Source organism: Orycteropus afer, unplaced genomic scaffold, assembly GCF_000298275.1.
Source record: "Orycteropus afer afer isolate SDZICR_OR568_19922 unplaced genomic scaffold, OryAfe1.0 scaffold00142, whole genome shotgun sequence".
NCBI lineage: Eukaryota > Metazoa > Chordata > Mammalia > Tubulidentata > Orycteropodidae > Orycteropus > Orycteropus afer.
The window spans coordinates 4,357,215-4,378,712 of NW_006921729.1; the positions used below are offsets into that span (position 1 = coordinate 4,357,215).

General features: G+C 39.0%; 1 protein-coding gene across 1 annotated transcript in view; it reads left to right on the forward strand.

Annotated features, from left to right (window-relative positions):
• The first annotated feature begins 257 nt into the window (after positions 1-257).
• WDR48 (WD repeat domain 48) overlaps positions 258-21,498 on the forward strand; it is a 40,406-nt gene continuing 19,165 nt past the window's right edge. The window contains exons 1-8 of the mRNA XM_007945723.2: positions 258-395; positions 7,143-7,221; positions 7,813-7,895; positions 8,015-8,144; positions 10,083-10,171; positions 10,892-10,993; positions 15,320-15,544; positions 18,041-18,115. Coding sequence (XP_007943914.2) covers positions 7,164-7,221; positions 7,813-7,895; positions 8,015-8,144; positions 10,083-10,171; positions 10,892-10,993; positions 15,320-15,544; positions 18,041-18,115 — 762 coding nt within the window. The 5' untranslated portion in view covers positions 258-395; positions 7,143-7,163. The remainder of the gene's footprint in view (positions 396-7,142; positions 7,222-7,812; positions 7,896-8,014; positions 8,145-10,082; positions 10,172-10,891; positions 10,994-15,319; positions 15,545-18,040; positions 18,116-21,498) is intronic.

Consider the following 21,498-nt stretch of genomic DNA (forward strand, 5'->3'; position numbering starts at 1 on the left):
CATGCCACTCCATATTATGGAGGGTTTTCCTCATTTTTGTGACCTTCTGCTTTACCACATCTTGGTTTAGGGTATCATTAATATCAATTTGTCTCTTCTCCTCAGCCCTTCAGCCTTTATAGAGTAAAATTAAAATTAAATAAAGTCCTTTTCAGCCCAGGATTTTGAATTTCAGATTGGCCATTATTAATACACTACATTTTATTATTCCATGTTTCATAACTCCAGAAAAGCAAATGTTGAATATTTGTCAGGTCTCCTATGTTATTCGAGATGAAGTGGAGAAGTACAATCGAAATGGAGTCAATGCCCTGCAGCTGGATCCAGCACTAAATAGACTCTTCACAGCCGGTCGAGACTCCATCATAAGAATATGGAGTGTAAATCAGCACAAGGTAAGACAGGAATTGAGTTTAAACCTTTAATTTATGATTAGAGTAAATTTTAGACAAATGGCATTCTCTGTCTACCTTCATAGCCTCCTATGTAATCTCTTTAGTTTTCTTCTTTTTTTTCTGACTGCCTTCCCCTTCATCCAAGTTATTGTGTGTCTGCCCTCTACTTAGTGGTTTTCCCTCCCTTCCCCTCGCATTCCTAGTAACCATCAAAGGGTATTTCCTTTTGCATGAAATCCTTTTCTGAAGTATTTACAATAGTGGTCTCATATATGTTTGTCTTTTTATGATTAACTAATTTCACTCAGAATAATGTCCTCTAGGTTCATCCATGTTATGAGGTGTTTCACAGATCCATCATTGTTCTTTAATGTTGTGTAGTATTCCATTGTGTGTATGTACCATTTGTTTGTCCATTCATCCTTTGATGGGCATTTAGTTTGTTTCTACCTCTTTGCTCTTGTGAATAGTGCTGCAGTGAACATGGATGTACATGTATCTCTTCATATCACAGCTCTTACTTCTCTAGGATATATACTTACTTGTGGGATTGCCAAATCATACGATATTTTTCTTTCCAGCTTTTTAGGAAACACCATACTGTTTGCCATAATCATTGCACCATTTTATGGTCCCACCATTAGTGCATGAGGGTTCCAGTCTCTCCACATACTCACTAGCATTTATTATTTTCTACTTTTTAAAACTCTGCTAATGTTCTGGGGTGAGATAATATCTCATTGTTACTTTGATTTTTGTCTCTCCAATGGCTAATGATCATGAACATTTCTTCATGTGTGTGTTAGGTGCCTGAATGTCTTCTTTGGTGGAGTCTCTGTTCTATCCTCTGCCCTTTTTTAATTGGATTGTTTGTCTTTTTGTTGTTAAGGTGTTGAATTTTTCTATAAATTTTAGGGATTAGCCCTTGATCACTATGTCATTGGCAAAATTTTTTCCCCAGTGTCTGGGTTCTCTGTTTACTCTTTTGATGAAGTCTTTTAATGGACATTAGTGTCTAATTTTTAGGAGGTCCCTAGTCATCTATTTTGTCTTCTGGTTTTTGTGCATTTTTACTTACATTCAAAAGTATACTTATGCTGTTTATTAAGATCTCTAAGTTTGTCCCATGAACATCCCATCCCTGAAGAAAGCAAAAGGTCATTAAAAAGACAGGAAAGGAAGAAAAGACCAAATTAATGTCAGAAAAGACTCTGAAACTTACCCTTGAATGCAGAGTAGCTAAAGCAAATAGAAGAAATGACAAGTAAAAGAGCTGAACAGGCACTGTTTACAATAGCAAAAAGTTGGAAACAACCTAGGTTCCATGAACTGAAGAATGGATGACCAAACTATGGTACATACACACAATGGAATACTGTGAAACTCTAAAGAATAATGTAGAATCTGCAAAACACCTCATAACATGGATGAACTTGGAGGACATTATGCTGAGTGAAATAAGTCAATCATAGGATAAATATTGTATTAGTCTGTTATTGTAAAAGTCAAGGAATGTTTTATATATGGAAGGAAATTTTTTTTGTTGGTTACCAGGGGTGGTAGGGGAGGGGAGGGAACACTGTTAGATAGGTAGAGATAAGTGTTGATTTGGATGAAGAGAAGGACAATGTACCAAATGTGAGTGATCAGTGTGGTGGCATTGAGGAAGAGGAAGACATAGAGAGGTACATGGGAGGTACAGACAACAAAAATGAACCCTTTTGCACATACAGTACTGCGTTGTCAGTGAAGGCAAACACAGGTATACGGGTGGATAGATGGGTGGACAGGCTGAACTATTAGGTATGTCTGTGCAGCATGGAGTGTACCCAAGACCATGTATAGGGTTAACAGACAGTGGTTCTACAAGTGTATTTGTATGTTCTGTAAGAATTCCCAGGGGTATAGTAGAGCTGAAGGGACAAGCTTGTAGTTACTTTTTGGTCACAGCCAGCTACCCAGAGGGACCAAGTAGTTGAACCTGTGGGCTCAGGACCATAGTCACAGGGGACGTCAAGCTCAATTGGCATAACATACTGCACAAAACATTGTTCCACCTCCTACTTTGGCGAGTAGCGACTGGGATCTTAAAAGCTTGCAAGCTGCCATCTAGATGCAACAATGGGTCTCTCGTCTTCCAGAGCAAAGAAGAATGAAGAAAACCAAAGATTCTTGGAAACAATTAGTCCTCGTGAAGGGTACACCATGAAATCCTCTGCCTATATGAGTATGAGACCAGAAGAACTAGATGGTGCCCAGCTACCACTGTCAACCACTCGGAGGGGGATCTATGTAAGAGATCCTGGACAGACAAGGAGAACAATGTGGAACAAAACTCAAAATCATTTGGGGAAAAAAAGGAGGCCAGGTTTGCTGGTCTGATAGAGCCTGGTAGAACCCCTGAGACTGTGGTCTCTAGCTGCCCTTCAGGTGTGGAATTGAACCCACACCTGTAGCTTCCAGCCAAACAAAAGACAGGCATATGAGTTGAACATGTACCTGAGGTAGATGCATTCCTTGGAGAGAGTCAATCATGAGAGAATAGAAGGCTGTGTATGCACAGGGAGACAGCTCAGGGGGCAGGAGTACATGGAGGGATGGACACAGGGAAGAGGTAACTATGGGGTGGAAGTAGGAAGGGAGCTGTTGCATTGGGTAAATTGTAGTCAGTGTCATGAGACAACTTGTGTGTGAACTGCTGTATAGAAAGTGAATTTGCTCTGTAAACTTTTACCCAAATCACAATTAAAAAAAAAAAATTAGCTGAACAGAAGATTTCGAAGGATGAGTTGAGAAGAAAAAGTCAGTTGTTATAATGAAATGTGCAAAGACCTGGAGTTAGAAAACAAAAAGGGAAGAACACACTTGATATTTCTCAAGCTGAAAGAACTGAAGAAAAACTCAAGCCTCAAGTTGCGATATTGAAGGATTCTATGGGCAAAGTATTGGACAATGCAGGAAGCATCAAAATGAGATGGAAGGAACATACAGAGTCACTGTACCAAAAAGAATTGGTTGAAGTTCAGCCATTTCAGTAGGTAGCATATGACCAAGAACCAGTGGTATTTGTAAGGCCACGGTAAGGAGAAGAGGACGCACAAAAGTGAGGTTAAAGAGAAGTTTTTATTCTGAGTTTCCAGGTGAGGTTTACAGGTCCCTGAGAGGGGCCCGGGCGAGGTTCACGGGTCCCTAAGAGAGGCCCGAGAAGTCGCACCGCCTGGCTGGGGAGGGTAGGGTTTATAGTCTTGTGGAGGACCTAAGTGGGGACACTAAGGAAATGGTGGGGTCCAATTAGCTGTTAGCATGGATCTGTACTTAATTAGCATGAGGGGGCTTCACAAGAGGAAGTTTGTCACTGCATGGGACTTTCCAGTCTGGGCGGGTTTTGTCACTTCGGTTGTCTTATTAGGCTGTCTCATCAGGGCCTGACATCTGGAGGAAGTTGCTAACTGACATATTGGGGCTTGGGTTTGCTTCAGCCTAACAGTATTGGAGGAAGAAGTCAAAACTGCCCTGAAGGAATTGGCAAAAAAAAGAAGGCTCCAGGAATTGACATTTACCCATTGAGATGTTTTCAAATGGATGTAGTGCTGGAGGTGCTTACTTGTTTATGCCAGGAAATTTGGAAGACAGCTACCTGACCAACCAACTGGAAGAGATCCATATTTGTGCCCATTCCAGAAAAAGGTAATCCAACAGAATGTGGAAATTATTGAATAATATTATCACACGTGTAAAATTTTGAAGATAATTTCAAAACAATTGCAGCAGTATGTTGATAGGGAACTTCCAGAAACACAAGCTGGATTCAGAAGAGGACATGGAACAAGGATAACATTGCTGCTGTCAGATGGATCTTGGCTGAAAGCAAAGAATACCAGAAAGATGTTTACCTGTATTTTATTGACTACACAAAGGCATTCAACTGTGTGGATCATTCAACTGTGTGGATCATAACAAGTTATGGGTAACATTGTGAAGAATGGGAATTCCAGAACACTTAATTGTGCTGGTGAGGAACCTGTACATAGACCAAGAGGCTGTCATTCATACAGAACAAGGGAATACTGCATGGTTTAAAATCAGGAAGGGCGTGCATCAGGGTTGTATCCTTTCACCATACTTATTCAGTCTTATGCTGAGCAAATAACATAAGAACAAGGACTATATGAAGAAGAATGTGGCATCAGGATTGAAGGAAGAGTCCTTAACAGCCTGTAATACACAGATGACACAACTTTGCTTGCTAATAGTGAAGAGGACTTGAAGCACTTACTGATGAACATCAAAGACTACAGTCTTCAATATCTCAACATAAAGAAAATAAAAATCCTCACAACTGGACCAATAAGCAACATCACAATAAATGGAGAAGGTTGAAGTTGTTAAATATTTCGTTTTAATTGGGTCCACAATCAACACCCATGGAAGCAGCAGTCAGGAAATCAGACATCTTACTGCAAATCTTCTGCAAAAAACCTCTTTAAATTGTTCAAGAGTGAAAATGTCACTTTGAAGACTAAGATTCACCTAACCAAGCCACGATATTTTCTGTAGCCTCATATGCATGTGAAAGCTGGACAATGAGTAAGGAAGACCAAAGAAAAATTGATGCCTTTGAATTGTGTTGGTGAAGAATACAGAAAATACTGTGGACTGCCAGGGTGAACAAATCTGTCCTGGAAAAAGTGCAGCCAGATGCTTCTTGGAAGCAAAAATGGCGAAACTTCGTCTCAGCTACTTTGGTCATGTTGTCAGAGGGGACCAGACCCTGGGGAAGAATATTGTGCTTGGTAAAGTGGAAAGTCAGGGAAAAAGGGGAAGACCCTCAACAAGATGGATTGACAACAGTGGCTGCAACGAAGCCCTCAAAGATAGCAAGGTTTGTGAGCATGGTGCAGATCTGGGCAGTATTTTGTTCTCAAAGTTCTTCATAGTATCCTGATATTATCCTTTTCATTTTGGTTGGTTCTGTTGGAACATCACCCATTTCATTTTTTATTTGCGTTGTTTGCATCTTCTCCTTTTCCTTTGTTAAATTTGCCATGGTTTGTTTTGGTTTGTTGATTTAAGTCTTACAGTAATCCTTCAATGAAGCTGTTATGATCCATTGTCGTAGACAGGAAGACAGGTTCAGAGAGGTCCATGATTAAATGGCTAGTAAGTGACAGAAGATTAGAACCTACTCTAATTCTAAAACCCTGGTGCTAGACCTTGTATTTCTTTAAAATTTGATTTATTTTTAGCAAGCTCTAGAAGTCTGATGTTTAGTCCAGGAAAAGAACCACTACTTTACATTGTTGCTGGGCTTTGGCCCAGCAGGCTTTGAATTCTTTAAATAATGAAAACCGTAGTGGCCCAATATCAAAAACATGAAAAGTATGAAAGACATTTATGTTTGGCTTTGAAATGCTTTTTGGTACTAATATTTGATTTGGGATGTCACCTTTCTGGGAATTAACAGTATTTCAAACACTCATAAGAACCAACCTGGAAGAATCTGGAAAGCTTCCTATCCTGCCCTCAGACAAGATTTTTCTGATCTTCATTTTATGCCAAGATTGACTAGCACAGTTTTTGAGACTTGCAGAGAGCTGTTCTCTTTGCCCATGAAGTGTCTACAACTTGCCTTTCTTAGGTGGTGGTGGTGTTATGTGCCGTCGAGTCGGCCCCGACTCATATAGACCCCTCCTTGGGTTTCCGAGGCAGTATCACTACGGAAGTAGGATTGCCCAACCTTCCTTCCGAGGAGTGGCCAGTGGGTTTGAACCGCCAACCTTCTGGTTAGCAGTCAAGTGCTTTAACCACTATGCTACCAGAGCTCCCTTCTTAGGTGTAGAATGTACTAAATATTCTTTTTTAAAAAGACCTCTCCTGTTCAAGCCAGCTGAGAGGAATGGAAGAACTCTCGTGTTACTGCAGTGAAATGGTGATACAGGTAGTCAGTACTCCTTTGGCCCTTGCCTTCTCTGAAGGACTATAGATACCATGAGAGGAACATTTAATTCAGAAACTAAACAGCAGGAGGAGGTAAAAGAAAAGTGTTCATTTCACTCTACAGTCAGGCCAGGCTGCTGGGGACACTCTTGAGACTCACTTCTGCTCCTGTGTTATGGGCCTTTACTACCACTTACTCACATACCCCCAGCCTGCAGATTCAGTCAAGTCTATGCTTTTTAGTAAACCTCTTAGAGCATTTCATGTCACCCATAATGCCTAGCCGCAAGCTTGTTGCCTTTACTACTGCAGTGCACAGAAATTAAGCAGTTGTCCTAGAAACTATTGTTGTTGGGTGCTGTCAAGTGCATTCTCACTCATAGTTAATAATAAAACTGACCTGGAAAAAAAACTTCCATTTAGATCAGTTATCTGGAAGCATCCTAACCAGTTTGGTGAAATTATACCCTCAATTCACTTGTTAATTTTAAGACTTTAGAACAATGTATTATGTTAATTGAGGAATATAAAAGTGTCGTATGTTGTGGTACAAACATTTAATGTACTTGGCTGTTAACCAAAAGGTTAGAAGTTTGAGTTCATGCAGAGGCATCTCAGAGGAAAGGCCTGACCGTCTGCTTACAGAAAATCAGCCTTTGGAAACATTATGGAGCACAGTTTTACTCTGATGAACATAGGCTAGCCATATGTTATAATTGGCTCAACAGCAACTGGTTTTTTATCACATATATTATGTTTTATCCTCTAATATAAACTTAAAGCACTCTTGTGATTTTCTTTCAATTCCAGCAAGATCCATACATAGCATCTATGGAACACCACACCGATTGGGTAAACGACATCGTACTCTGTTGTAATGGGAAAACATGTAAGTATTTCTTTGGATTATTGGGTTTCTGGAAGTTTTTAATTCAATTTGATATATTTTTCCCTTTTAAACAGATTTTAAAACTGAAGTATAGCATACCTACAGAAAAGCACACAAATCTTAGAAGTATAGCTCAATAAATTTTCGCAAAGTGAACATCCCTTTGTAACAGACACAATCAAGAAACAAAATATTACCAGATGTCCCCTTGTGCCCCACTTTGGCTCACTACCCCTTTCCCAAAGGTAACTGCTTTCCTGACTTCTGAGCAACATTGTTTAGTTTTACCTGCTTTTGAGTATATGTAAGTAGACTTATAGTATGTATTCTTCTTTAAGCCTTATTAATATTTTGTCTTCTAATTTTGATAAGCTCAACTTCTAGGTTTTATAGTATGTAAAAAATTAAAGTATGAAAAATTTACAGAAATTTTTCTTAAAAAATATGTTTGAAATAATATTGTGGATGAATAGTTTGTGTGTATGTGTGCATGTATGTGAACATTAGCTTGAAATGATGCCACATTAATATTAATAAAGCTTTAAAGTAGTTATAAGTCATACTAAGGTGTTAATCGTTTGCCTTTTCTAGTAATATCTGCTTCTTCTGATACGACAGTCAAAGTATGGAATGCGCATAAGGGATTTTGCATGTCAACATTAAGGACACATAAGGTAAAAGAGCTCCCATAGTTCTTAGTGTCTTTAGCTTAATACTGAGATCCCAGTACTTTAGGTGGCTCATTTTCTTATCGGTCTACAAAATAGATCATAGTATGTCTGTTCTATTACAGGATTATGTAAAAGCCTTAGCATATGCCAAGGATAAAGAACTGGTAGCATCGGCTGGGTTGGACAGACAGATATTCCTATGGGATGTGAATACTCTAACAGCATTGACTGCCTCAAATAACACTGTCACAAGTAAGGTGCTTGAAAAAAATTTCTTTGAAAATGATCCAAGTTGACATAAAAACAGGATGGTTTATAAAACATCTCTGATAGGTTTGCATTGAGATAGTGTTTCATATTTTGCAAGTGCTACTCCCACAGCATTCTAACCCCCAAGTATGTGGTTGAACAAGGGGCTAGCTCCTCACTGTGGTCTAAAAATTGTAATTTCTCCAGGTGTAAGCTGGTTATTTTTGTACACGTGCATGTCTTAGCTCCTTAGCTGAAGTGTGAGTTCCTGCAGGATGGAAGAGTCTGTCTTACTACTACGTTGTATCTCCTATGGCATTACCTGGCCCAAAGCCACACACTAAGCAGATATTGTTGATGGAAGTGGTGATTACCTGACAAAGTAGGCAGTTTTGGGCTTTTAAAAGTGTTACTATGTATTAAGAGCCTTTGAGTAAATCACCAAGATAGAAAATGCCCCGGAGGAAAGAAAGGTTTTCAGTGCCGATTTAGAAGGTCCCTTTCAGAGAGAATCCAGCCAATTTTAGAAGAATCCAGGGAGGCTAGGGTGCTTCTAAAGGCAATTCAGAGACATTCACAGCAGCTTAAGAGCATGGATGCTTTGTCAACTAAGAGATCCCAGACTCTCAGATCAGACTTACACAAGTCTGATCTGAAACTTGGCCTGACACCTATCCCAGTCTACCTTAGAGTCCTATAGGCCAGTTATGAGGGGACTCTTAGGAGCACATTTCTGATTAAGCCAGGCCTGAAAGGTCTATGTTCGGGACATGGACCTGAGCTGTCTAGCACCCTACATCATAGATCCAGTTTGTCGTGACTGTGGAATACTCACATCGACATAGCTAAAACAATTTTACTTTATAACCTAGTATGTGACAAGAGGGGCAAGTTGGGAGGCTAGCGTTCATAATTTCTTGGATTTTATTCTGTGCCGTTTGTCAGTAAATATGTGAAGATCTAAATGCTATGTTTCCCTTGTTCTGATTTTCAGCTATATGCTATCTCAATGATTCAGTTGCTGGTCCCTGTTGAATGCTGTGTACATGATTCAGCTCTAACTCTCTAGATAAAATAAGCCTTCGAAGAGACACTAATGGGAGGAAGCAAGGAAAAAAATAAAAGCAAGGATTGTCAGAGGGTCAGAGTCAGGTTTAGTGATTAAGCTGCTGCAGAAACGTCTTGTTTAAAATGGTTTAGAGAGTAGGTCATACAGGTTTTTTCCTGATGATTATAATACTAATAGCTAACTTTTATTGAGCATTTACTATAAGGAGACACTTTTCTAAATGCTTTACTTGAATTAGCTCCTTTACTCTGTATAACTTCTCTGTGTGTATGTTTTTGTATTGTAAAATTAGGATCATACTATATAGACAGGTTTATGTACAACTTTTTTCACTTTTTTCACTTCAGTAGTGTTGAGTTCTGAATCAAAGGGCATGAACATTTTGATTCTTGGTACACATTGCCTGATTTCCTTCCAGAAGTGTTGTACCAATTTATCCTCCCATGAGTCATGTATGAAAGTGCCATTTTACTGTACTGTTTTCAGAATCAGATATTACTTTGTTTTTTGTCTGATTTGGTAGGTGAAAATAATATTTTTGTTTTGATTTGTACTTTATTGAGTACTAGTGAGATTTCGACTTTTCTTTTTACATTTACTGGCACATACATTTGAAAATACTTATGTGGATAGTTTTTAAATGGCACTGAAATTCAATTTTTCAAATATTTATGGAGCACTCACTATATATATTCAAACCCAGAGAAGATGTAAATTTTGACAGCTTAGAATTATCTCCATTGTAAATAGATTCCTTTTCCTTAGAGTAGTCATAAAAATTTGTTTAAAATGAATAATAAAACCTGCAGTCTTTGCTGATTAGCTACTAAATAGCTGATTTGTTAACATTTAGCTCCATTTGTTCTTAATAGCTTCTTCTTTAAGTGGGAACAAAGATTCCATTTATAGCCTGGCAATGAATCAACTGGGAACAATCATTGTATCAGGGTCCACTGAGAAGGTAAGAGGGACCTTGAAGTTGACTCTGTATTTGAACACCAGAAAACAAACCAAAATATAGGCATACCTCATATTACTGCACTTGGCTTTATTGTGCTTCACAGATGCTGCGTGATGTTTTTTGTTTGTTTGTTTTTACTAATTGAAGGTTTGTGGCAACCTGGCATCAAGCAAGTCCAACAGCATGTGCTCACTACATGTCTCAGTGTCCCATTTTGGTAATTCTCAAAATACTTCAGACCTTTTCATAATATGCTTGCATACTTAATAGACTACAGTAAAGTGTAAACTTTTATATGCACTGGGAAATAAAAAAATTCACTTTATTGCAGTATTTGCTTTATTGTGGGGGTCTGGAAATGAACCCACAATATCTCTGAGGTATGCCTGTAATTTGATCCTTGTAATTATTAAATATATAGACAGTGATTTTGCCTGGTGAATGCTAAAAAAGAGCATTTTATTTGAACAAATAGTTTTATTACTCTCTTGGGGAGAGGGAGGGCAAGGAATGGGGAGGGAAGAGTCCTGTGCATTTTGTGACATGAGAAGAGTTTCCTTGTACTTGAAAAGGTTGGAGCCTTAGACGGTGTCCATTGGCAGAAACGGTATTTGTTTCTCAGAATTTAATGGTTGTCATTTGGCTAATGAAAGTTGTCTGTTGTTTGAATTTGATCATGTATATACTCAGTTTGTGTAATATTTTGTTAAAATTTCTCAGGTTTTAAGAGTTTGGGATCCAAGAACATGTGCAAAACTAATGAAGCTTAAAGGGCACACAGATAATGTAAAAGCGTTGCTGTTGAACAGAGATGGCACACAGGTAAATACTTTCATTTGGACATTTACCCACAGGCCTGTGAAAAATTTCATGAAGTAGGAGTTTCCATACTTTGTATATTATTGCATAACTTGCTTTGAACCAAAAGCCACTCATATTATAAACTGTGGCCTAATTTTTAAATCCATAAAATACTCATTTGATCATACAAAATCCATATTTTCACTCTTTTATATTTGTATCACTTTTAAATAAAGGCAGAACAAGAAATTTTCAGAGTAATTCTTTTATTATTAATTTTTATTGTGATTTGGGTGAAAGTTTACAGAACAAATTCATTTTCCATACAGCAGTTCATACACATTTTGTTTCATACATTGACTGCAATTCCCCACGATGTAACAGTTACCTTCCCACTTCTTCCCCGTAGTTACCTTTTCCATGTGTCCTTCCCTCCCATGTACCCCCATGCCCTAAGCTGTTGCCCTATGCAAACACTGCCCTTTTGTTCTCCCATGATTGATTGCTCCACGAAATGTATCTACCTGATGTAAATGTTCACCCCAGATGCCTGTCTATTGTTCGACTGGAAGCCACAGGAATGAGTTCAGTTCTAGACCTGAAGGGTAACTAGGGACCATAGACTCAGGGGTCTCACCAAGCTCTATCAGACCAGCAAACCTGGTCTTTTTTTTTTTTTTTTTATGATTTTGAGTTTTGTCCCACGTTGTTCTTCCACTCTCTCCAGAATCTCCTGCACCAATCCCCCTCCAAGTGGTTGACAGTGGTAGCCGGGCACCATCTAGTTCTTCTGGTCTCATGGTCATATAGGCTGAGGATCATGTGGTCTGCCAGTTCCTTGGACAGAATTCCACATGTCTTTGGTTTTCTTTCTTCTTTGCTCTGGATGAGGCGAGACCTCTCAGAATAATTCTAATACAAATGAATATATGCACTTATGATGCTTCTAGAGAAACAGTAAATATTACCTTGTGTTAAGCAGAAGGGAGCTCTGGTGTTCAGTACTTCTTGCCAGTATATTAAGTGGAAAATCTCCTCACAGTGGGTCTGGCTTCAGGGCATATCCTGTCAGTTGATTATGTGGATGTAGTCTATAAATTTTATGTCAGCATTTCAAAGAAAACCACTTTGGTAACATTTGAACATGTAATAGTACTATGTCAGCTACATTTGTGAATTATAAGTCATGATTGTATTTGTTTTATAGTAGTGGAAAAGATAATTTCTCATCAATGTAGGTCATTTAAAAAGAAAGAAAAAGAAAAACTGAGCACCATATCATGATATGACTTACCTCTTCTGTCATGTTCCCATGCTTTCCCCTAGTCATTTTTTTCAGAGGACAGTGATAAGTCCAGAGCTAATTGGAATTGATTGCCATAGGGTTAGAAACAGGAGAGTAGAAAGATGATGAGGTATAAAACACCTTCCATCTGTTACTCCATTTCGTTACATGGTAGAAATTGCCTTGAACTGTTTCGTGAAGGTCAGTCACACACCATGTGAAACAGAAACCTTTGTTTCAAGAGATTAAAGCAAAGTTTGAAAAACTAGCCAAAAGAAGAAAATCGTTTTTCAGAATCTGAAGAACAGAGGCTTGGCGAGGACTTTGGGGGTCTTCAGAGATGTAAAAGGATTTCAGTGTTAATGTAATGGGTGGCCTTGGGGAGAGGACTTTACTAGTCCTTAGTTTGCTCATCTGCACAGTATGAATCACAGTGAGTATTTTGTACAGTTAGAAGATTAGAAGTAATAAGTATATTGTTGTCTATGAACCAGGGCATTTTCTAGAGCTCTTGAGTTCCTTTACAACCCCATTTTCATGTGAGTTTAAGAAGCCCCCTATAGTGAGCTTCTCATTGTTTTGCAGTGTAGCTGCAAGGCTCTATCTGAGATGGTTGCCTAACCCTTGTTCATTTAGTTTTGTCCAAGATTGGACTGGATCACATTGTCTCCATGTGACTGCCCTTAAGTAGGGGCTGAGGGCAAGATGGTATCTGGAAGATGGCTGTGGGCCTGCAGACTTTGTAAAGCTGGGCCTTGTTTTCTCTATATACAGTAATGAATGTGTTTCTATCTAAGATCATTTAAATATCATATATATAGTCGCAAAGTCATTCCACCCAGAGTCAGCTGCATATGCCATAGGCAGAGGCAGTGATGTAGCACAACTTCAGAAGCTGCCTGTCTTAGAATGCATAATTAAGCTGGTATCATTTCTCCTCTAATTTTGACACAATCCATTTTTCTTATTCATTATTCTTACTCAGGCAAATTTAACACAGCATGCTTATGTTAGGGAATTTATAAACAAAACAACTATAATTTAAAGAGCTATTCATTTGGGATAAGGGGTGGGGAGAAACTTTGACTTACTGGTTCTTGAGCTTATGTACTGTAGAAGAGACCGTTACCAGACATAATTTCCTGGACCAGAGTATATATTGCATCCTGCAGAGTTGCTTTATAAGCTGTAATGTAGGGTCTTATGATATTTTACTCAGAGACCGGTGGTACGGTATTTATAATAGGCCAGTAAATCGCATGGACATCAGTTGATTGCCTCACTTCCTTTTTTGTACAGTGAGATTCTTATTTGGCAAATCTCACTCTTTGAGGTTCTTCTCAAGGGCCTTCTACTTATAAGTAGCTCTGTCACCACTGCAGTTGTTTTGATTTGGTGCTGACATTACTGAGCATAGCCACCAGCCATTTTTATCTGAGTCGGTCATGTGCTTGTGTTTTACAGGATTTTTCTGGTTTACAAGTCCTGTTCACCCTAATTTATGGGTCCAGAGGTCTCAGTGCATCAGGCCACTCCTTGCCCTGTGGACTTACCTTGGCACTTGACTACTCTCTATTGGCTGTTACAATTGTGTATGCATGACCATCCCCAAAACACTCAAGAAGGTCTGCTTATATCCTTACTCCTGATAGTTGCTTTGTTGGTTAATTTCTTGGTTCCCCTGTGAACTAAGTGATATCCATGATTAAGCCACTTATGTTCTTGTCAGCTTGTGTGGAGAATCTCCTAGTATGCGTTCATTTGAATAACAATATCTAGAGTTCTAAAAGCCCTTTCAGGTCACAGGGCAGGCCAGTACATCCTTAACATTCTGAGAGGACTTATGTATTGATACACCTTCCATACCTACAAGCCCACAGCTATCTTCTCTTCTTTAAAGCTCTTTGCCTACTTAATTTAATACATTAGTCCAGCAATTGCTTTCTCCTCAGGGCCATTTTTCCTGAAAGAAACAATATTTCTGTCCTCTTCTGCAAGTTACCTTGGTAACTGGTAGAGAACACCAAGCATGCTGAGTGCAGGGTTGGGGTGGCTGGTTCAGTCTGTTTTTGCCAGACTCACAGTGTGTTTGGTCCTGATTTGTGTGCCAGCAACGTTAGATACTGCTATGTAGTTGACACTCCTGCACCATCAGAAATTGTCAAAATTGCAAATATTAACTCTGTGACTGCTGAGGGTCCGTAGTTTATATTAATAGATGTTGAACTTGAGGCTTGTAGAGGACATGTCCAAGATGAACACTGTGAGTGGTAAACCTGCAATGCAGTCATCTTTTTCTGGCTCCAGTCAGTAGAATCTGAGAGACCTGGCAGGCCATCAGGAACCCAGAGCCACGAATGAAGGGGTAAGGAGGAAGTGTGACCGAGGACTCAGAAATGCTTACTGGTCTAGTGCAGTGCTTCTCAAACTTAGTGTGCATCAGAATCATCTGGAGAGCCTGTTAAAACAGATGAAGATTTCTACCCCATCCTCTCTGCCTTCCTTATCTGCTTTGAGTTGCTTAATGGCTGCCAATTACCAAGTGCCCAAAAACTTTGACCTACTCTAGATGCATGGTCTAGGATCTAAGGGATCACACAACCTCTTTTCCCCCACGTTTCTGCCTGAGAGCTTAAGTTTTTAACAAGTTCCCAGGAGATGTTGATACTGTGGGGATCACACTTTGAGAACCACAGGCCTAGTGAGAATTCAACCTTAGCTTTTTAGCTACTTTCAAACTCAGTCTCCCTTAGTAGTAGCTAACGTAATTAAGATTTGCCTGCAGGATTTACTAATAATCAGCAGGTGGCCAAGTAGAGGACAAAGGCAGTTTTGCTCCCAGGGTCCCCCTATTTGAGCGTGCACATACTGTAGCCGTTGGTCATTTCAGTGTGGGGTGCATGTTTGTCAGAAGCCTTTATTAGAAGCAGAAGTACCAGTTGTTAGAAGTTTATATGTTTGACGTGTGGAATCAGCGGAGAGGCCAAGTGCAAAGCACAGCAGGCAAGTACAAGTAGGAATTTTTTGGCAGGTCTCTTAACCTTAACTTCCTTTGTTCCCAGTGCCTTTCCGGCAGTTCTGATGGGACTATTCGCCTTTGGTCCCTTGGCCAGCAGAGATGTATAGCAACGTACCGAGTTCATGATGAAGGTGTATGGGCTCTGCAAGTCAGTGATACCTTCACACACGTGTATTCTGGAGGAAGAGACAGGAAGATTTACTGTACAGACCTAAGAAACCCTGACATTCGGGTACTAATTTGTGAAGAAAAGGCACCGGTTCTCAAGGTAAGTCACATATTTCAGTTTTATAATTCAGGCTGCTATGCATATTAGCCAAATACAGCAAAATCTGTTAAGTTATCTGTAGAAGAAGGGTCCTTTAGTGACACAGGCTCTTCCACTGGTGAATTCTAGTAAGATTGTCCCATGTATGTTCCTGAGGTTGTCTGGCTTTCCTAACCTGTCCCTAGGAGGAGAAATTTGAACAGTTAAAGTCATCTGTGAGCAAATAGCAGAGCAGAACGTGGACAGGAAATGTGTATACTACCTAAAGAATAAGGATGGAGAAGAGTGCTTCTGAAGGAGACAAGGGACTGAGCTGGTTCATACTGCAAGTCATCACTGTCCCATAGTTCTCCTGATAATCACAACCTATGATGTGAGTGGAAGGGCACTTAAGGAAGTCTTCAGTCACCATCCATATGTGAAACCTAGTCTAAAAAATGGCCAGTGAAAATCTGCCCAGATGCCCAACCTCAGTGATAATCAAGGAATTGTACATTAAAATGCCAGTGAAGAGATTTCCAAATTTAAAATGGGTGATTTCTTGGAAATCATCTGAAAACAAGAAACATAATTGCAAATACTAATCATCTGTGAAACTGACATCTGAAACCCCAGACCACAGCATAGGAGAATGGACTGATAAAAGGTATGGAGGTCAAATCAACCAACTGAGAGGATGCCTAAGAGTGCAGACAAAAGTGAGCCAGTAGACGTCTTTAAAATAGATGACACACACTAAGGAAAAAAGCTAACTCTAAAGTAACCCTTTAGAAAAGCAGGAGAGTTGAGGCTCTGAATTAGTAATCATACAACCTAGTATGTTTGCAGGAAGCAGGCTGATGGGGACAGACAAGGTGAGAACAGACATTGCTCACTATGAGTCCTGAAGCTGCCAAACCAAACCCAACCCACTGCCATCAAGTCAATTTCTACTCATAGCAACCCCCTTTGGGTTTCCAAGGCAGTAAATCTTTATGAAAGTAGATTGTCCAGTCTTCCTTCTGTGGGAGTGGCTGGTGGATTTGAACTGCCAACCTTGAAGCTGCAAGGACCTTTAAACTGTGGAGGAAAAAAACTAAAAGAACTCAGGCACAAACATAACTGTGTGTTATGAGGAACATGACTTTAAATTCAGAAGAATTCCTGCTAGATGGAAATCCAGCCCTGGCCTACCCCTCTGAACCTACATTCTTTTGGTGCAGGAAGAATAGTGGATGTATGCAGAGTGATTCCACTTGCATAATATAAAACCAAAAAACAGACTCACTGCCACCGATTCAGATCTGACTCATAGTGACGCCCATTGGGTTTCCAAGGCTGTAAATCTTTATGGAAGCAGACTGCCTTGTTTTTCTTCTGTAGAACAGCTGGTGCATTCAAACCACTGACCTTTTGGTTAGCAGCTCAACATCTTAACTACTACACCACCAGAGCTCCTTATGTATGTATATTAGTATATAAGCAGTTACCATCCAGTTAATAAGTACAACCCTTACATACAACTTGTAGGTGCAAACAAACCTCCATAAAGCCTATGACATTGAAATTTTGGGGCATATACAATAGTTCGTAATAACAAACAGGCAGTACTTTGTGATGTATGTCAAAACATTATATTATTGTGTTAAAGATGTTTAACTGTATCTGGAAGTGTTTCTTTAATGTTTTTTATTCAAAGAAAGGTACTTGATATACTAAGACAAATGTTTCACTAACTGATCTTAGATACAAAGTGTACTTACATGCAATTTAGACTTAAAGACAGACTTAGGAACAGAACTCGTTTATAATCCGGGCTGCCCGTATGTGTATTTTAACATATACAATATTTTAAAAATATGGAAAAATACATACTAAACTGTTCACAGGTATCAGGTGGTGGTGGTGTTTTGTTCCATCGGGTCGGATCCAACTCATAGTGAACCCCTCCTTGGGTTTCCGAGACAGTATCATTACAGAAGTAGATTGCCCAACCTTCCTTTCGAGGAGTGGCTGGTGGATTTGAACCTCTGGCCTTCTGGTTAGCAGTCAAGTGCCTTAGGCACTATGCTACCAGAGCTCCTAGGTATCAGGTAAGGGGGGTGAATTACAAGGTACCTTTTTACTTTTGCTATGTTTTTAGAAGGTTTTCACTATAAACATTTCAAAGAAGAAAAGATTACATTTCCTTGTTATTAAAGAAAGAATGTAAAAACCAAAATAGCAAAAACAGCATGGAAAGTGTTTATCCTTTTTATTGTACCCATTTAGGTTGCTTCAAGTAAGGACACTTAAAACTGTACTGCTGTTTTTGGTGAGAAGTTATACTCTTACAGGGCTGTGAATTCCTTTAACAAAGAAACCCCTCTCATTCTTGTGTGCATCTCCAGTTTTTAAAAGATGCCATTTAACAAAAATGTTGAATGAAAGAATTTGTATTTAATAATATGTAGCTAGTTCTGGCAGCTCAGAAGAGTGGAGATTTCACAAAGCAACATTTTTATACTTTGTTTTCAGATGGAGCTTGATAGATCAGCTGACCCCCCTCCTGCAATCTGGGTTGCAACAACTAAGTCTACAGTAAATAAATGGGTAAGTGAGCAATTATATACACCTAGCAGAGGTTTATAAAACATGTAGTTTGTTATCATAGACCTATCAGACAGCAGTAGCAAATACTCGGTATGCCTCTAAGACTCAGCATGCTTTTGGACAGTAACAAAAGTCTGAAAGCCTATGAATACAGATGTCATCCTAAGGCCCATACTAAAATTAAGGTAACGGTCAAAATGAAGTGTTTCAGACTTCCTTGTCAGCAGCCAAGATGAGCATTTGGTGTGCTTAGAATAGGTACTGTTGCCCAATAAGTGTCAGTTCAGCTTTTCATGAAACTTCATATGAAAATAGGCTGCCTAATTTCCAGTAAGATGGAGGAATAGGCAGAGAAGGGACACAGACCCTCTTCAACAAAGAAAAGAAAAAGCAGTTGACAGATAACAGAAGATAATCCTAGAGCCCTGAGCTTTGAAAGGAACTATATAGAAGTGGATTAAGCACCAACTAGCGGAAAAACCTGAACGAAAACAGTGAGTACAGAGACAGTCGGAGCTGCGGACTGTCAGCTACTCTGACAGGACCAGCAGCCTGAATATTTCCAAGTGGTGTTGGGAACTGAGAAATGATAAAGATCAGCCCGGGTCACCAAGGGCTACAGGGATGACTGCGCTGGTGGCATATGACTAGGAGGGGAAACAGCAAGGAGAGAGACAACCTGAGCTGTTGACTTTCTGCTGTCCAGAGGGTACAGCCATTTTGATTATTTTCGTGCAGCAGCCATTTTGGATATTTAAAGTGACTGAGGGTGCAGCCATTTTTAATGTTTACAGATTGTGGCCATTTTGGATATTTAAAGTGACCAAGGGCGCAGCTGATTTGAGTCTTTACAAATGGCAACCATTTTGGATTTTAAAGTTATAGCATTCTCATTTGGATTCCAGAGACCTAAGAATAGGCTCTGTTTGCCAAGGTCGGCAGGGACATACAAGAGGCTGACAACAGGAAAGGAGACAGGTGGTGAATGTATAAGTGCTGTCAACTAGTGAATAGAGGAGCACAGTACCCTGCTTGCGTAGATAACTTAAAAACAAAATAAAACAAAAATTGTGGCAAGTCACTCCAACACGCAATCACCAATTAAATATAAACACAGTGCTTCAGAGACAGCAGAGCATCACTGTCCACACAAAGAAGCAAGATAAAGCAGGAGAAACAAGGGACCAGGATACGGACCCAAAACACATCCCTGAGGAAGACACAGCATTGGAACTCCCTGATAAGAGATTCAAAAGAATTATATTTAGGTATCTTCAATGAATTGAGAGACAGATCAAAGAAAACGCAGGGAAAACCCTAGAACAGTTTCAAAAGACAATACAAGAACAAAATAACAAAATAAATGAAAAATTAGAAATGATACAAAATCTACACACAGAAATTCCAGATTAATGCTAAATTTTCAGAAATAGATTAGAAATTGAATGGGCAAAGGAGCAGAATTGAATCAATGGAAGACAGAATTAGGAGAATTGAGGGCAAATACCTGAACACTCTTTGGAAAGGGATAAATCAGAAGAAAGATCAAAACAAAATGAAAAAGCCTAAGGTTCATGTAGGATATCATCAAAAGTAATAACCTATGTGTAATTGGAATTCCAGAACAGGAAGAGACAAATAAAACCACAGAGAAAATTGTTGAAGGTTTGTTGGAAGAGAATTTTCCTGGTATGATGAAAGATGAGAATATATCCATTCAGGAAGTCCAACAAACCCCAAACAGGATAGACCCCAAAAGAAAATCACCTAGACATATCATCATCAAACTTACCAAAACCAAAGACAAAGAATCATGAGAGCAGCATGGGAAAAAGGAAGTTACCTGCAAGAGACAACCAATAAGACTAAGCTCGGATTTCTCAGCAGAAACCATGCAGGTGAGAAGACAATGGGATGGTATATATGAGATCCTGAAAGAGAAAAATTTCCAACTAAGAATTGTGTACCCAGCAAAATTGTGCCTCAAATATGATGGTGAAATTAGGACATTTCCAGATAAGCAGAAATTAAGGGAATTTGTTAAAACAAGACCAGCCTTACAAGAGATGCTAAAGGGTGCCCTTTAGACAGAGAACCAACAATAGTAAACAACAATTGACAATTAACACACGTGATGACATAACCCAGAAACCAACCCAGCTATGGAAGTGTCCAAAGTAAAGAAGCCTATAAGATTGTAAACAGGGAATCAGAGACATCATTTGACAAATGAGGACAACTACAACCAAAAAACTGTGTAGTTACAGAACTTCCAGATGGTAGGGAAGTCAAGGCAACTATAAGATAGAATGGACTGTCCTAAACTTGGGAAGAAAACTATAAATCACAAGGTAACCTCAAAGAAAAATGATAAACCTCTATATCAAAAAGAGGACCAGCATATATTCAGCAAATACTAAAACAATTGCAATGAAGGAAGTGATAACATGATTCATAAACAAAATGAGTTCAGCATAGAAAATTATATGAAACAAAACAGTCAATTCCATGAAAAAGCATGTAAAAAAAATATGACAGATTCATATTTGCCAATAATTACATAGCTGGTAAGGGACTTATCTCTAAGATTTAAAGCAGAAGAGTGGGTGACCAAACTTTGGTACATACACGTGATGGAATGCTATATAGCACTAAAGAATAATGTAGAGTCTGCAAAACACTGCATAATATGGATGAACCTGGAGGATATTAAGCTGAGTGAAATAAGTCAGTCACAGAAGGACAAATATAGTATTAGTTTGTTACTGTGGAGGGTCAAGGAAAGGTTTTTTATATGGAGGGAAACTTTCTTTGTTGATTGCCAAGGGTGGGAGGGGAGAGGAGAGAACACTGCCAAAAAAAAGAAAGAAATACATTGACCCATGTCACTTTAGTTTTGTGTATTTCACTGTACATAAATTATATTTCAATAAAATGCATTTATATATATATATATATATATATATGAACAAAAAATGCAAGTTGCACCACATAAAAAAAAAAAGAAAAAAATAGGCTGCCCAAGTGTGGGAAAACTCATCTGGATTCTGATTTTTGTAAACATAAAAGAAAGCAGAAAACTTTCTTTCTTCATAGCATGAACAACAAGGATAGAAATAGAGGATAAACAGAGAGAAGTCATTGATAGTACTATGAGTTCTTAAATCTCAGTCAAAGAAGATATAAGTTGTCCTACTATCCTGGCTATTTGTGGATAACAAAGGAGAAAACAATTGCATTTATTCTTGTTTGTATGCAAGTCAGGCAGTCTTTCTCTGGGCTTATTAAAAATGTTACGTTATCTTGGAGTTCCGGCAAGATGGCAGACTAGGCAGAAGGACTGCACAGACCCTCTTCAACAAAGAAAAGGGAAACCAATTAAC